Below are 17,993 nucleotides of genomic sequence, written 5' to 3'. Positions count from 1 at the left end.
CTGACACTCTTTAAGCTCTCCGATGAATGTTACTTATATAAAAGGCCACTAGCAAATATCTACTGTCTGTTCAGACATCCGGTTTGGGAGAAAGTAGCTCTAATTTCAGTGTTAGGTTTAGCTACGTATTGAGTCCTTAAATGGCACAAAACATTCAATGGTCAGTAAATTTACAATGCAAAGGTGTGTAGAGTTCTTAATACAGCTCTTGGATTTGGAGAGAGATTACAGGTTTCCATTAAATTCTCTATTTTAATTATGGAAGCAGTGTATCTCTTTCTCTCTCCAGCACAAAAACAAACAAGCAAAATCTCCTTGCAACACACATTTTCTCTGACCAAAAGTGAAATGCCAATCAACCAAGCAGCTCGAATGCAACAGTTGCCATATGATAGGTAGAAAAGGTAATAATAATAATAATAATAATAATAATAATATACAATGGCCCTTTGTTGGATGATTGTTTGAGGTGTTAGAAGGCAATGAGAAGCAATTGTAGGATGGTTGATTACAGTAATTTCACTATTTCCGAACAAATGGAAAACACAAGTTACATTTGAATACTGCATTGTGTGAAGGCACTCAGAGAAATATATACATATATATATACACACACATATATATATATATGAATGAGAGAGAATATGTTTTGCCTAATTAAACGTATGAGGTCTGTTCTTCAGATAGGAAGGACAGTAGCTCAGTGATAGAGCATTTGCGCTGCATGCAGAAATTTCCAGGTTCAATCCCTAATATCTCTACAGGTAGGTAAGGCTGGAAATGCTCATTGCTCTGAAATCCCAGAAAGCTGCTGCCAGTCAGTGTGGACAATACTGAGCTAGATGGACCAAAGGTTTGTTTCAGCATAAGGCACTTCCTATATTCCTTTGTGAGCGGCAGGAATTGGCAACCCCCTCCCAGTGGCAAGTCCTGTTCCTGTGGCTCCTGTGTACTGGACTGTGTGCATGCTTAGGGCAGAGTAGAGGCATCACGACACAATATGCAAATGACCCATAGTATCCTGCACAACGCACAAAAGTACACTTCATTCGCCAGCCTTCTCAGCTACATATTGCAGTGCTATGCAAAAGGAGCAAGCCGTTTCCACCTGTGTGGGTCTAAAGAACTGCAAGGCATTTGCTACTGCTGCTTCATCATGCCCAATGGACACCTGTTGGTCATACATCACTATCAGCGATGGGGAGCATGTGGCCCATCGGATGTTGTTCAACTCCAATTCCTAGGCACCAATTCCTAGGGACCTGCTCTCCCCCCACCCCACCCACAATGATCAGGGAGTGGAGAAGGCCGAGTGCGGAGGCAAGCGTGGTGTGGCTTCAGTGGCTGGCTCTTCTTCCTCCTGCCGCAGAGGGGAAAGAGGGAGGAAGCAGTCTCTGGTTGGTGGCAGCGACAGGAGGAGGAAGAGGCGGCCAGCCGTGGAACCCAGCAAGGTGTGGCACAACTTCAGCGGCTCATGGTTCCTTCTCCTGCTGTTGCTGTTGCATAACAGAAAGACGGGGGAAGCAGCCCCTGGCCGGTGGCGACAACAGCAGGAGGAGAAGGCCAAGCACAAGAGGGGAGGAGCTGCTGGCCATTGAAGCCACACTGCCACTGTGTTTGGCTCTGGGCCCTAGCTCTTCCTGGCATCCTGACGTCACATATGTGTAATCAGCCCCCCCCCCCATCTTCTGTGCAGGTTGGTGCTTCTGACAGCCAGTATGACCCATGCTCAGGGATGACAGGACTTGGAATCCAGCAAAGTCAGGAGGTCCACATGTTCCCCTACTGTAGAATTTGGGGACCAATAATAATAATAATAATAATAATAATAATAATAATAATAATTTATTTATACCCCGCCCATCTGGCTGGGTTTCCCCAGCCACTCGGGGCAGCTTCCAACAAAACACTAAAATACAATAACCTATTAAACATTAAAAGCTTCCCTAAACAGGGCTGCCTTCAGATGTCTTCTAAAAGTTTGTTAGTTCTTTTTCCCTTTGACATCTGGTGGGAGGGCGTTCCACAGGGTGGCTGCCACTACCAAGAAGGCCCTCTGCCTGGTTCCCTGTAACCTGGCTTCTCGCAGCGAGGGAACCGCCAGAAGGCCCTCGGCGCTGGACCTCAGTGTCTGGGCAGAATGATGGAGGTGGAGACGCTCCTTCAGATATACTGGACAAGGCCGTTTAGGGCTTTAAAGGTCAGCACCAACACTTTGAATTGTGCTCCCACCAACTAAACAGCAAGAAGTAGATTAGGCAATACCTTTAAAGTCTCCACATTACCTGGGTACTTCCTCTGAGGCACTTAGTAATGCCAAGCTCTAAGTATTATGCGTGGAACTTTTATTTTGATACTTTGTATTCTGGCACTATTAAATGGGGCTGTCAAAAGAAGATTTGTAGTTCCTTAATTGCTTGACTTTTAAACAACCAACCGATTTTCATATTAAATTTGCATATTACCCGAACCACCGTATGGGCGTGTTTTTAATATATCAAAGAAGACAGATTTTGTTTGCGAAAATTTAAGTGATCACTCACTGTTAGCAAGGAATGGGACCTTTAATATTTTATTGCTCATTCCTCCTTACCCAGAAACACACCGAAAGCAAAACAGCCTCAAAAATAAGTATTGTGCCATGAACTTACAGCCTCATGAATTAAAATTTGCCCCATCTCTGTTTCAAATTACCCTCTATGTATAAAGCAACTATAACAGCGCATTCCAGCGCATGACTACTCAATATTAAGTCCTTCTGAGTTCAATGGGACTTGTTCCCTGCTAAGTGTGTGCAGCAGGGATGGAGAGCTTCTCACCAGGTCTCCTCATTTGGCCCAGAAACCATGCCCATGTGCCCCAAATCTGATGTCATATGTGACATCAGCTGTGGAACAGGAACAGATGCAGATGAATTGGCAACTGTTGTGGCCAAGATATGTAGAAAGCAGGAATGACATCCCTGTGCACCAGAAGTTCAGTCCTGCTTGTTTCAGGTGCGTGAGAGAGTTCCCTTGCACTTTTCCTTTCGCTGTTTCTTTAGTGGCAGCATTGAGACCCTCCATCTCATCCCTCCCTTATTTCCTCTAGGAAGGGAGAAGTTGGAAAGCCTCTCTGGCTGGGTAGGTGGTGGCAGAGCCAGTCAGGCAGCAGGGCTGCTAGCTGTAGCTGCCAGTTTCAGGTGTGGCCCCCTCCCCACAAAGCATAGGGTCTAAGAGAGGTGACCTTTCTCCACCACAACAGGGGTGTCCCTAACTGTGAGCATAGCTGCATCTTGTGCGTTGACACAAGTTTTCACATGCAGGTGAGATGGAATGGGTATACCCTAAATGGCCTCAGCCCTGTATACCTGAAGGAGCGTCTCCACCTCCGTCCTTCTGCCCAGACACTGAGATCCAGCACTGAAGGCCTTCTGGTGGCCCCCTCAATGTGAGAAGTGAAGCTATAGGGAACCAGGCAGAGGGCCTTCTCGGTAGTGGCATCCACCCTGTGGAACGCCTTCCCATCAAATGTCAAGGAGATGAGTAACTATATAACCTTTAGAAGGCATCTGAAGGCAGCTCTGTATAGGAAAGCTTTTTTATGTGCAATTATTTCTTATGTTTTTATGAGTGTTGGAAGCCACCAAGAGAGGCTGAAGCAACCCAGTATGATATGAATAATAAAATTATTATTATTAGTAGTAGTAGTAGTAGTGGTATTATGCAACATGGAGGATATGGACAAAACAAGGGCATCTGTAACACTCTGGTAATGGTGTATTACCCTATGTAAAGCAGCCAATTTTATAGAACCATGGATATGACTGCAGGCATCAAGCCTTCTGCTGGTTCCATATTTCCTGGGATTAGAGAATCCATCTTCATTACAATTCACTAATTATTTCAATGATCTTTTAACATTCCTGTTGCTTTTCTTACAACACGAGGCAGCTGTGGCTGCACTGCAGTCATTTCAAGCAACAACTACTATTACAACAATACTAAGCTGCCGCCACCATGGGAATCTGCAGCTATTCCTACTCCTTTAACTGGTTTATCAAGTGACAAGAGTGTAAACAGATCTCATTTCTCTGCTGACTAAGCCAATTCGAACAGATTTTATGCCTTCAGCAGCAGGAAGAAGAGAAATTGGCCAGCAGTATGATGTACACAGTACAATTTTTTATCTGTCATACCTTATATTTAACCCTAGGTAATTTTAAAGATGCTACACAGCAGTCGTAAAGTACCATTAATGCTGGAATGTAGCTAAATAAATTCTAATCAGAGTAAACCCACTGAAACCAATGACCAAAATCAGTCCCATCCATTGATTTCAATTAGTCTGCTCTAAATATGAGCAGTACCATACAATTCATTGGGTGGTAAGCAATGCTAGTCCTACTCAGAGTAGACCCACTGAATTTAATATACATTACTAACTTAGGTTCATTAATTTCAGTGGGTCTTTTCTGAACAGGACTTGGTTGAATACAACCCATTGGGCCAAATTCAACTAACTGGTCTCATTATGGCCAGCCCATACAAGGGCTTCCCCCTTCTTCCCTCCCCACTGAATTGGCTGTGTGTGTGTGTGTGTGTAATTAAGTAAGTAGAACTGCTTACATATGGAGGAGAGGAGAGATTGTTCCACTGAGCAAGCAGGAATGCATGTGCTGACAACATGTGTGGCAGTGTGACATTGAATCCTACCTATTGTACAGGGTGAGTCTTTTGAAAGAGGCCCTGTGGAACAGGTGTACTCTGTATCCATGGGGCCTCTTTTAAAGGACTCACCCTGTATATTAGCTTGGGTTATGTATGCATGTATTTTATTTACTGAATTTATATTCCCCCTTTTTCTCCAAGGAGTTCAATGTGGCATACCCTGAGAGTAAGAGTCTTATGCTCTACCATATAGATACAGACCCGGCTTTTTCCCAGTTGGATATGCAATATGCCCCCTCCATCCAAACTGTTACTGGAGGCTGAAGCCTCCAGGGTTAGGGTTGGGAGGCAATTTTCAGCTCCATCTGAAAGATGTCTACAAGCGCAGAGCTTCATTTATCTTCACACGAGTGAATAGCAGACATTCGCTTACATAGGGAGAGTAAAGGGCTTTTTATGTTCCATTCGGCGTTCCATAAAAAAAAGGTGGACTCCTTTCTGAAGGTTAAAAATCCATCATACACACTGCTATGGATTTACTTCACACACACTTTTAAAAGATATCCTTAATTTGGGATGGCTCCCTTTGCATCATGAAACGAGATTATTCTGATATGATATCTGATTGACTTTTGTTTCCTTGACTTTAGGATTTGCCAAACATCGCAAAAGCAAACAGGAGTCCAGGCTCATTTTATTATGCCTTGGACGTGAATTCTCATATGCAGCTAAGCAAAGATTAATCCGTGAGCAGAAGCTTCCATTGGGAGAGCTGACGTCAGCACTTCTGAGCAGAAAGCAGGCACCCAAGTGGGAGCACAGCAGCGATCCCTCTGACCCACGTTATTTTCTTTGCAGTGAGCAATTTATTTTCCTGAGCTCTCCAGGAATTAGTTACACCTCCAGAGCAAACCCCAAGAGTTTAGCTTCTAATCATTTTTGTTATCCCTCAGTAGGGCCCACAATCAGACACTTTCCTTGGACTTCCAGTTGAGGACAGGGTCAGTTCTTACCGCCTTTCAAATATGACTACCAGGTCCCTAACTCCAAAAGAGGTGCATCCACTATACATTATTTGGAAGAACTGTGGAGCTAAGTAATGGGCCTCTTAATCCCAGGATATTTTGTCAGTATTTTCGTACCTTGGAAGTCAAGCGCCTTGCTAGTTGAACATTTTGGCTCCCAAATGTCACAAACATTATGGTTTGACTGTTCCGGTTTGCAAACTATTTTAGGAAGCCAAACATCCGACAGGGCTTCTGCAGTTTCTGATTTGCTGCAGGAAGCCGCGCTTTGGTTTCTGAACATTTTGGAAGTCGAATGGACTTCCAGAATGGATTCCGTTTGACTTCCAAGGTACGACTGTTTAACAAGCACAGTCTGCAATGGCATGTGTGCTAGGGAGGAGCTACCGAGCCAACTCCCCAACACCAACATCGCTGATGTTTACCAGGATAGAAGTGGGTCAGGGCAGGGTGATGGTGAGGTTGGGACCATGCGAGTACATTGGCAGGACCACCACTGCTCACCACCAACCTGTCCCAACTCAACCCCATCAAGGTAAGCAGCAGCTAATTATAGAACTCCTTTGGATTTTTGTGGGTATGTGTGGGGAAAGGAAAATGAATTAATTTGAGACACTTGGGTCTGAAGATTGGGGAAATATTGCTGAAGAGAAAGTAGAACAAGTTGGATGTCATCCTAGAGTGAGTTTTTTGAATAATTTCTTTTATGTAACTGACAGGTAGAAAACCAGAAGTCCTTGTCATTTCTCTTTCTTCTTCTTTTTCTTCTTCTTTCCTTTCCTTCTTTTATCATTTTTTATTTATTTTTGTTTTGTTTTCCTTTGTTTTCCTGCTCTGGGCCATTATTGGGGTCCAAGGATTACAGACACATGAAGGTGATGGATGGTTGGGTGAAGGACATTGACTGAGTGAGAGGCAGGGAAGGGAAGATCTGCCAGAGTGAGCGAAAGGAAAGCTCCCAGGTGAGAGTTTGGAGGAGGGTCCACCACTTTCTGTGTGAGACAAGGGTTAAGATCCACCTTTGAGAGAGGACTCTGTCCTTCCTTCCTTCCTTCCTTCCTTCCTTCCTTCCTTCCTTCCTGTTTTTATTTAGATTAGTTTCTTTCATCTTACTCTATTATGAAAAAACTTTAATAAATTCTTACAGGGTGGGGGGAGTAAGCAGGGGCAATGCCTTCACATGTGCTGCTACTGAAACAAGCTATGACATATGGTCACGTTGCTCTGCTTACCTGTTCACCTACTGGTTGTGTGAACAGCCTATCATGGGCCAGACAGGGAAAATTGTGCCTTCTTATCATGTGACTCGTGAAAGAAAGGTAGGATGGAACATTATCACTGACAAATATTTGCTTTGAAGGGGTGGTATGAAGGCACTGGCACACTATTGAACTAAAGGCTTAGGAGGGAAAGGTGGCTCACTTACATTCGCAGAGGAATTGCTGATCTCTACTTTGGACACGGCTGCTTGATACAAAGCCATCCTCTCCTTCAGTGAGACCACCTCCTGGGGCTCCTTGTTGCTCTGGCTAGTCCCTCCTGGCTGTCCACTGGCTGATTTCTTACCACCTACGGAACCTAAAACAGAACAAAATGAGACAAGAACACAAGGGTATGAAGAAAAGGATTATTTCTGTGTGAAGTAAGGAGGAAGTGGAATGGTTCATATTCATTTATTAATGCCTGCATTTATATACCCTTTCTATAAACAAAAGTCACACAGGAGCTAGTTTGGATTGGATTGTGGTATAAAAGTGTAACATCCGCAACAAATGATTAAAAGCCCCTAAAACACAATTAATGAGCCATTTTAAAATCATTTTGTTTGTACCAGAGATAGGCAAAACTGCTACTTTCTTTGTTTTTTCCTTAGAGAATTATACAAACGGCCACTGTGCTCCATCTATGCAATATTTCTATAGTGCGTAGATGCAGCTGTTTATTATATTTAGTACAATGAGCTGATTACCTGTTATCAGATTGTTTCACCTGTTGTGACCTGTCTCTGGCCTGTCTCTGTTGTTTGCTTATTTGTGATATGCTTACCGGGCTGTTTTCCTATGATGTAAGCCGGCCTTACAATGGAAATATGGGTTATAAATGTTTTAAATACGTGTTTTTAATGCTGCATGTGGCAGCTATGAATGAACAGGAGGCACCTATTGGTTTTCCTTGTGCGGGGGACCTTTCCTTGGATTCTCAAGGGTGTTCAACACCTACTGAATGGGAAAGCGGGATAGCGGTAACACCAGTTCCAGAAACTGGTTAAGGTTAGAAGGCTTCTTGCTAGAAAAGAGGGAAAATCAGAGGTTGCAGCAAAGGGAGAAACAAGACCTTCTGGGAGTTGTAAGGCTGTGAACCCCTCCATCATAGGCTCAGGTTGTATATATGTGTAAATAAACCATATATCATAAAGACACCGCAGTCTCCACTGTGCCTCATTTCCAAACAAGATACAAACCCTGGGAAGCACCTGGGAATCTTGCTCTGCTCAGCTATAGGGGTGGTGTGCAACAATACAATAATGGACTGGATGACCCTTGGGGTCCCTTCCAACTCTACAATTCTATGATTCTATGAATGTGATCTCCACAATTCAGTCTTTTACTATTAATTATTTTGCCTGCAGGACTGTGATAAATCCTTCGCAATAATTAATTATTTTGACCTCCCTTGAAGTACTGCAAAATGAAGTCACTGTGCAGGGGCTGACTACTCCCAAGCCCACAGGTTGTCCCCTTAGTTCTGTAAAACTTTTTGTGGAAACGCAAAACATAAATTACTTCCTCTATTAGCCTCACAACCAGGTCAGTAATTTTCCTTCCAACCAGCAATTAATGAAATTATTCCTGTCAAATATGTGCATTTTCTTGTCATAATATGCTTTTTTATTTGCAGCTTAATGAGCTTAACAACCATTTTATTGAGCTCTTAGCTGGGCTACAATATAACCTTTTCAGCAGAGGGGAACAGGAAACCCAGCGTTTGTAAATTTGACCAAAAAATATACCTATGTATTACACCTATGCTTGTTGATTTCAACCATACATTCACACTTTTCCAAGCGTGCGACTGAAATGAGCAAAATCACAAAAGACTATGGAGCCAAACACCATTTAGGATCAATTTATGCACTTAATGTTCCAGAAAGAACAGCCCCATTTTCATGCGCCTTCCATTCGACTCTGTAAGCACAATCCAGCATGTATCTACTCAGAAATAAACCCCACTGAATTCAATGGAACTTGCTCTCAGAGCATCGGATTGCAGCCTATGAGGCTTGCAGGTGATGTCATCGTGATTTGTTACCAACACCACTTTGCTTTAAAAGTCCTTACATTTTTATTGGTGTTTGTTCCTTCCGCTTTGATCACAGTAGGGGATGTGAGGCTGGGAAATTGTTACTGGCTCTCCATGCACAGCTGATGAGATTCATGAGTTTGCTAGGATTTTCAGCCTCTCAGTCATTTTCAGCCTCACTTTCTAACCCTGTCCTTTTGAAAGTTTTATTTCTTAAAACACAACTTTACAACAATAACTCCAGAGACATGGTGGTGCTTCATACAGGATGGCATGAGTTGAGACACCAGTGAGCAAGGAGGAAGGAAATCTTGGTCTCACTACCACACAAATGCTGAAAATCCAAATATGTATGAGAAGCCAGTCACACAGACGTTAGAGCAGCATTTCTCGAACTTGGGTCTCCAGCTGTTGTTGGACTACAACTCCCATCACCCCTAGCTAGCAGGACTGGTGGTTAGGAATGATTGGAGTTGTAGCCTAACAGCAGCTGAAGACCCAAGTCTGAGCAACACTGTGTTAGAGTATGCAGAAGGGTCAAGCTTTTTTTAAAGGTTGCAATAAGGCATTAAACCAAGATCTGCAAAGCTGGACTTCGGGTACATACAGGTTCCCACAGTAAGAATGACATGAATTCCCTCTCCCACTGGCAGTGACAGCCTATAGGACTAGTATTAGTACTATAGTACTCAAAACACTTCTTGTTTTCTTGTCATTTAGTTATGCCCATTGTAGAATGTAAACTTGGTTTCATATGAGCTATTCTATTTCCGTCTGGAAAGAGTATCCTGAAAACCTTTCAGGTTGCTCACTCACAGAGAATAGGCAATTGCATTCAAGAACAAGTATTTCGTTCTTTCTTATTCTCACTTCCACTTGTTATATTCAAATAGCAAGTAATGGTTGGAATTGGGAAAGGATTTCAGAGAAGCAGCTCTTCCAAGGACTACTGGTCCTGAGCACTATGCATCACCTCCAGCATCAAAGCACAAGAGTGGGAAACAAGATATTATTATTGCATTAATTTTGTATGCTGCCCTATACCCATAGATCTTGGCACTTCACAACATAAAATTACAATATAAAACATTATGCCAATAAAGGCCAATAAGGTAAAGGTAAAGGACCCGTGGATGGTTAAGTCTAGTCAAAGGAGACTATGAGGTTGTGGCACTCATCTTGCTTTCAGGCCAAGGGAGCAGGCATTAGTCCACAGACTGCTTTCTGGGTCATATGACCAACATGACTAAGCCGCTTCAGGCGCAACGGAACACCGTGACGGAAACCAGAGCACACAGAAACGCCGTTTACCTTCTTGCCACAGTGGTACCTATTTATCTACTTGCACTGGTGTGCTTTTGAACTGCTAGGTTGGCAGGAGCTGGGACAGAGCAACGGGAGATCACCCTGTCACACGGATTCAAACTGCTGACCTTCCGATCAGCAAGCCCAAGTGGCTCAGGGGTTTAGACCACAGCGCCACCCGGTCCAATAACAATAATATAAAACACACAAAATACATAATAAAAACAGAATCCAGCAGGGCTTTTCTTTATGTTCTTAAGATACAAATAGATTCCCTGCCCCACTCCCACCCCTTCTGGTCAAAAGTGTCATAAGCAAAATCTTGTAAGTTTACTTGAAAGGTGTGTCCATATACCATGAGCAGTGAATTACTTTTTGAACTCTTGTGCTGTGTGTGGCACGTCCTCTATAATGCCTTTGTTACTATTACCAGAATACTAACTTAGTTTAGTAGTTAGAATTTGCAAGATTTTTCATTGGTTCTCAAAATAGCTTACTGATATTTCTGGGTTGAGTCTTTTTTTTATTTTTTATGAACAAGGGACAGAACAAAGCAATAGAGGCTAAAGCCAGACAATAGTTTCTTTCTTAGAGTGTTGAAGGTGATACAGTTAGCATTGCTCCCTGTGGTTTTCTATAAACTCGTTTCTTTTTATCCTGCTACCAGCTGTGGTGTGCCTGGATGGCAGAAGCTGCAGACAAACCTACAGCTGGAGAAAAATACACCTCTCTGCTGTTGCTGTTTTAAACGCACCTATCTAGAAATACTGGTTTAAAGAGCAGCAGATTAATGCTTGCAATGACTCAATGGGAAAGTTGCATGAGGCTGTTAACATGGTTTTGATTATACACCACATCTTTGATATGGCTGCTATCATAAGAGGAATATAATTAGCCCTATGTCTGAATTGAAACCCAGTGGACTCAGTTATACTTTTTCTTATAATGCAAGAAGATTCCTGCTGGATCAGACCAAAAGCCCCTTGAATCCAACACTCAAAATAGCTAAACATATGTCAGTAGGAAGTCCACAAGAGACTCATGAGTGTAGCAGCAGAATGGAGTGTCATTACCCGCTCTGGGATCCCACAGCTAATTCTCCCCTGGTCTCCTCACTGGCCCAAATAGGACTAATTTAGCCAGCTAGCCTTAGTGATCATCTAATGATTATTGGATGGATTTCCCCCCTAAATTGATTTTTGAATTCTGAATTTATTGTTATTCACGTTTTATATTGTATTTTATGCTGTTTTTTGTTGCATCAATTAAGTGTTTTAAATTTGTTGTTAGCCACCCTGAGCCCGGTTTTCTGAACCGGGAAGGGCAGGGTATAAATAAAAAATTATTATTATTATTATTATTATTATTATTATTATTATTAAAGAGCGGGGCTATGGGTGGCTCACCCATCTTGGGTTCAGGCCCTGTCCACTGCTAACATGGCAGCAGAAACCGTCTCCCCCCCACCCCACCCCAAGGAAATGCAGCAATATTGACAGAATAAATGTTCCTCGACCCTGCTTTTATGTAGTGAGGATTACATGATGGACTACAGCAGTGCAAAGTAGTCCCTAAAGTGTACCCTAAAATATATTTGTCATTCTGCTGTGTGGTAGAACCCAGAAAGAAAGGAGAGCAAGGACTTCATTTGCTGAAGGCTTAGAAAGCAGAGCAGCAAGGTCAATTTCCCCTCGGTTGGTTAATACAATGAAATAGCTGTTTCTCATGCCGTGGGTACAACACTGTGCTCTTAAAGCACATTCAGAGCACATCCCTCCTTGCCCAATAATTCTAGGAAATGTAGTTTGTTAAGGGATGCTGGGAATTGTAGCTCTGTGAGGGGTAAACGTACATTCTCCAGAATTCTTTGAGGGAAAGAATATGCCCTGGATGTGCATTAAAGGCATTGTGTGTTAGCCACATCAGAGTGCAGTAGTACTCAGAAACACACCAGCAGGTGGAGTCTTCCCCTATAGTTACTGGAGGAATATGCTGTTCTGATGGCCCATAAAACATTACACATGTAGCAATTTCCTTTTGGCAAAGTCATGCTGATTGTTAATAAACAGCAGTCATCTGCATAGCTCTTCCCCTTTCTTCTGTATTAGGTCTAAGGAGAAGAGAATGTACTAAAAAGATAATAATTGTAAGCCCACCAAAAAACACTTCCTTCAAAAATTACTGGAAGAGCATTTGCTCCAGTTGACTGGAGAGGCACCCACTGCTGTATATTAAACAAAAATAACGTCCATTTTTAATCCTTGCTCCTGTCTTCCAGGCTGCTAGCTGTGGCTAGCCACAGCGGTGATCACATTATAGCTCCACCACCCATCCCCAGTCTGTCCCCCGTACCTGTTTCTGAAGGCCTTTTCAGCTACTGTTTTTAGAAGGTAACAGATAAAAGGAGCACAATTTGGTAAAAAAAACAAAACAGGAACATTTAAGTGGTGTGGGAATGTGATTTTCATTAAGAGCCCCTCTGCATTATCTGCTCTAACTTGAGCACTGGGTCATAGTTTTGTTTTTAAACTGCATATTCATGCAAAGTAGAGATTGTCGTTAAATGCTGGCTATGTGTGTGTGTGTGTGTGTGTGAGAGAGAGAGAGACAGCAAGTGGGAGAGAGAGAGGAATGCAAAACAGGTAGAGCAAACTCTGCCCAAACTCTTGCTTCCTTTGACTTACTCTGTGAAACTAATATATGCTGCTTGATCCAGGAGTACAGAGAAATGTATACGCAGCCATCTCTAGCACCTCAGAAATGTCTCCATTCACAAACAAGTACCCAGCAGTCTCTTCTGTTGGCATTTTCCCTATTCCCTTGCCAGGCTAAGAGAATCATTTATAATTGAAAGGATGCCTTAAAAGCATCACCATGAATATCTTCGCTCTTGGTGTACGCAGGGATGAAGAAAATAAGTTGTGAACATCCTCTGGCTTATTAATAATCTCTCTGTAGAGAATCAACCACCCATCTCCCCCAAGTTTACCTCATAAAAATTGCACCATTCCTGTGCGGGCAAGCTTTACGCTGCTTGGAAACTTTGATTTGGCAGCACACAAACTTCTGCGAACAGGATGTTTTCCTCTAGAAAATGGGAAGTGTTCAGCCAGCAATTCTGTATTGATTGAAATGCTGCCTTGCTATCAATTCCCACATGGACATACTGTGCTAACCTTTGAGCATCTTGGTGGGGCGAAGGGTTAGTACAGGCAATAATGTACAGCTCTCAGGCCGAACACACTGTGTTACAATCTTGGGATTCCTCCACTTTCATTGATGTGTGGGCAGGCAGAGGCATCCAACAAAATAGTTCCATATGTGCAAAGATTTCCACCTGCACAACAGAACTCCCCTTCCCCCTCCTCTTCCCATGTGCCCTCCCCAAATCTGGTCCAGACGGTTGAGGGAACCACAGAACAGACAGGAGGAGCACAGAAAGAGGCGAGGGAGAAGTTTCATTGCACAACCAAGTATCCTTGAGCTAATGGAACAACTTTGTTTGATAGCACCCAGAGTGTTTGAAAGGTTCAGCAATTAGCAAATATGGAATTGCTGCAATATTCAGAGGCAAATATTGCTGGTTTTTATATTTTTGAAAGGGAAACAGCCATGATGTCCTAGTAACCTTTGGTGAACCTGAAAGCTCTTTTGCATACATCATGATCTAATTTAAGTAGTGCTGGGAGAAAGCCCATTGAGCAAAATTGACCTTTTTTCTTACTACACATGTATAGGATTGCACTGATAGTTTGCATAAGACTTCACGTACGCCATCTTAAGACTGCAAGAATGGACAGTAGTCTGGGCCATTTCCTTCATACCCAGTTTTCTCATTCTCTCCACCACTTTTTAAAAAGTTTTATTTTATATTTGTTTAATGTCCAGCTGGATGAAGATTTGTGGGCTCAAAAGCTTGTTCACTACACTCTGTCCTTGTCGCAGGTCCTAAGGAAAGAATTATACCACTGTTATTTTTTTGATTTCCCCCTCCCCACTCCATACACATACAATGAACACAGGTATCTGTATTTTTTTGCATTGATTGTGATTACCACCATATCTTCTCATGATTTTCTGGGACTATATTATGACATTAAATATATGGGACTCTCCAAGTGAGAGTCCCAGATTTACAGAAGCCGTCCTGGTTTCTGACTTGATCCTGGAACATTTCCTTAGGACGTCCATATTTTCTTCGGATAAATGCTGGCAGGTATGGTTATGCAACCCCCGAGCCAAGGAGATAAGTAACTATATAATCTTTAGAAGATATTTGCAGTCCTATATAGGGAAGAGTTTTTTTAAAAAACTTTTAAATGTTTTATTAGGTTTATGTATATGTTGGAAGCTGCCCAGAATGGCTACAGGAACCCTTTTAGATGGGCGGGGTATAAATAAAATTATTATTACTGTGGAATAGGATGTCCCTATTTTTATCAGAGAAATGTTGAAAAGTATGAAGTAACAAGAGGATTTTGTACATTTCAACAAATTTATAAAGTGCTTATAAGTGATTAGACCATGGTTATTTCTCTTGCCAACAACACACAGTCCTTCCTGTTTCATCTGCAGCTGTTGTCCCAATTCTTTCTCCCAAGCAAACGGATCTTTCACTTCCTTCATGGAAGCTGTGCAATCAGCATTCCAACCACTTTCTGCAAATGGCCAGGAAATAGGAATGGAACCACTGAAGTACAGTGCCCCCAGTCCCCACATTCCTGGGGTGCTCTGGAAAGATACCAAGGATCAAAAGCTACTGAAAGATTGAGGGGAAACAAGTAGGGTCACACTCTCCCCATCTTTCTCCTGATAAATGTCACCAACAAGGGTGACAAAGGCAGTTTCAGTGTTATGACCAGGTCTGAGGCCTGACTGGAAGGGACCCAAGTAATCAGCTTCCTCCAAGCATGTCTGAAGCTGGTCCACTACCACCTTCTCAAGCATTTTGCCCCCAAAGGGGATATTTGACAATTGGCTTTAGTTGTTTAAGACTTCTGGATCCAGGGAGACCTTAAGGAAGGGGGCACACCACAGTCTCCTTCTCCAGGAAAGCATTCATCACACCCTGACCCACCCTGTCAACCTCCTACAGCTAGTCCTACGAAGCCAAGATGGGCAAAGGTGGTTGTCTAAACCTCTTCAAACAGCTTGTTCATATCCTCAGACTGCAATAATCATGACACTTTAAAACCACAAAAAATATTTAAGTGTAGTATTTTGGAGAGGTTAGAAGAAAAGAAAACTGCTAATCAGCAGAGCACCTTAGCCCATGTGAAGTTGCTGGAACAAGCCTAGATTATTCCATTAGTTTAGGAATGGGGTGAGTGGGAAGGTTCTTATAACAATCTATCAGGAGGTTAATTTAATTCCTATGTTGTAGATGTTCACAACGGTCTGTCGCTTTTGTTCTAAATTTCAAAATGCATTTAATCTGATGCGTCTGACATCATGTAATTTAATTTTAAAGAACTCCTCCTGAGATATATACCAGCATCTGGTCATTTCCCAGTAGCTCAACAGGCATTTACTGTTAAGGGCATTGTAGTTGCTAAAAGAACTATTTTAGAACACTTGGAATCTGCTTCCTCTCCAATCAATATGCAGTATGCACAATTAGCAATTTCATTTACGAATGGAATAAAGGCATACAAAGGGAGAAGGAAACTCGAGACTGTTTTGGACGTGGGCCTTCCCGCCCAAATTATGCTGACCAAATCAATGGGCTATTGGATTTCAAAAAAAAGAGAGACTTGGATGCTTATTTTAGCTATGCTTTAATACATTTCTTTTGAAATTACCTAGAAATAATAAAAATACCTCTGAAATTACCTAGAAATAATAAAAATAAAAGAACCTGGTCTCATTTTACATGCCATTGCAGAACACATATAAGTGAAATAATGGGGAAAACCCTTTGGAAGAATAAATCAGTGTGCAACATAAAAAAACACACCCCACGAACTCCAGCTAATAAAGGCGTTTGAAGGGTGCTATGATTCATCTTTAATATGTAAATTGTGATTATGTTTTTTCCGGCATTTGTTTTCTATGCCTCATAATTGCACACACATATTAAATAATGTTGCCATACCGTTCTCCGCTTAATGAGGGGTATTTATTATTATAAATGGAACCAATGAAAATTGGATGTGTTGGATGCAAAGCAAGGATTAGAATGGATTTTGCCTCCCATCAAGTCAGTCTCTCAGCCTTATAATAACTACATCTGAATTACTCAGCTATAACTTCCAGAAAGATATGATGTCATAATCAATATAGGCCGATCCATAACGAGGGCTTTGCTAGTGCAACAGGGGTACTCTCCTGCCTTAATAATTTCCTGCCTTAAGTGCTCTCATCGCAGCTTCCTTTTCTTTTCCCCCTTCATAAATTAAGCCTAGAGAAGTAACAGAATCTGACAGAAGAACTGCTGGGAAAGGGTTTATAGAGGTGGGTGCACTCAAATTGCACATAAAGTGGGACATACTGAAATATTCAACCTCATGGGTAACCCAACCTATAAGGTATGCGAGAGCCTAGAAGTGTACAGTTTAATTCAAAGGGAAGGAGAGGGGGAGCGAGAGAGCGAGACAGAGGAGTAAAAAGCAGAGAGCGTGTGTCTTATTTCTTGCCATTGAAATGTCACTGCTCCCTTTCTGACAGCCGTGCGGTTCTCAAAATCTGCCTGACTCACTCTGAAATTATTTCCCAGTGCCACAATGTTTTTTTAAGCATCAAAATCACCTTTTTTAAAAGTTGATGAATGCAAACCTGACATTCTGCACAAATGTCCCTGCAAGGACACCTGAGACTACTTGCCAGGCTATCATGTTTATCAGCTGAGACCAAACCGTTTGAGGGAGGTGGGGGCACATTTGTCAATTCTTGGGGCAGAGCTGACAACTGACATCTTAGAGGGAACCCAATTTTTGTTTTCTGACAGAGGAACAGCTTTTGTCCTTTTAAGAACCCCAAGGAAGTTGGAAGGTGCAAAGTGCAGTTTCTGACGTCACATCGTGATGGCGGGTGGTGGAGATGGGAAGGCCCTTGCTCTTGCTAAATGCTTACCCAGGCATAGGCAAACTTCGGTCCTCCAGATGTTTTGGATCTACAATTCCCACCATCCCTAGCTAACAGGACCAGTGGTCAGGGATGATGGGGATTGTAGTCTCAAAACATCTGGAGCGCCGGAGTTTGCCTATGCCTGTGCTTACCTGTTTCAGATAACTTAAAGAGACAGAAACTATGTTAGACTGTGGCCACATCTTTGAGGTTCATGAGAGCTTCACTGCCAACATGCATCCCATGAGAACCAACCAAACTCCATCATTATATCTGCAGATGAGACCCATTTACAATGGTCTTTGCATGGCAATGCAACAGTTGTTTCAAATGGCAGGGCTTTATGGCTTCTTTTCCATTCTGAACAGGCTGCCCTTGACAAGCATGTTCAAGGAAAGATAAGGATTAGGAAGGAGTTGATTGGTTTTTGCCCTCACAAAAATTACCTTTCCTGTTCAGGGAAATCTATATTCTCCCTCTTCATGATGGCAGATAAACCTGAGAGCAGCTAAGGTTACCTCTTGCCCCTGCCCTCCTTTATTCTTCCCAGTTTCCCTTTTCTTTTAATTATATAGTCTTTGCCCTAGTCAACGAGCAGTTTTAAATGTGCAATCTTTCTAAGTGTGATAAATGCACAAGTGAACAAATG

General features: G+C 42.4%; 1 protein-coding gene across 1 annotated transcript in view; it reads right to left on the bottom strand.

Moving 5' to 3' along the window:
• XIRP2 (xin actin binding repeat containing 2) overlaps positions 1-17,993 on the bottom strand; it is a 77,337-nt gene that overhangs the window by 47,460 nt on the left and 11,884 nt on the right. Inside the window, exon 2 of the mRNA XM_081023151.1 lies at positions 7,101-7,252. Coding sequence (XP_080879277.1) covers positions 7,101-7,157 — 57 coding nt within the window. The 5' untranslated portion in view covers positions 7,158-7,252. The remainder of the gene's footprint in view (positions 1-7,100; positions 7,253-17,993) is intronic.

This window comes from Podarcis pityusensis, assembly GCF_964106645.2.
Source record: "Podarcis pityusensis genome assembly, chromosome: 1".
Classification (NCBI taxonomy): Eukaryota; Metazoa; Chordata; class Lepidosauria; order Squamata; family Lacertidae; genus Podarcis; species Podarcis pityusensis.
The sequence above is the reverse complement of the archived record's forward strand: the minus strand, read 5'-3'. Positions and strand labels throughout refer to the sequence as shown.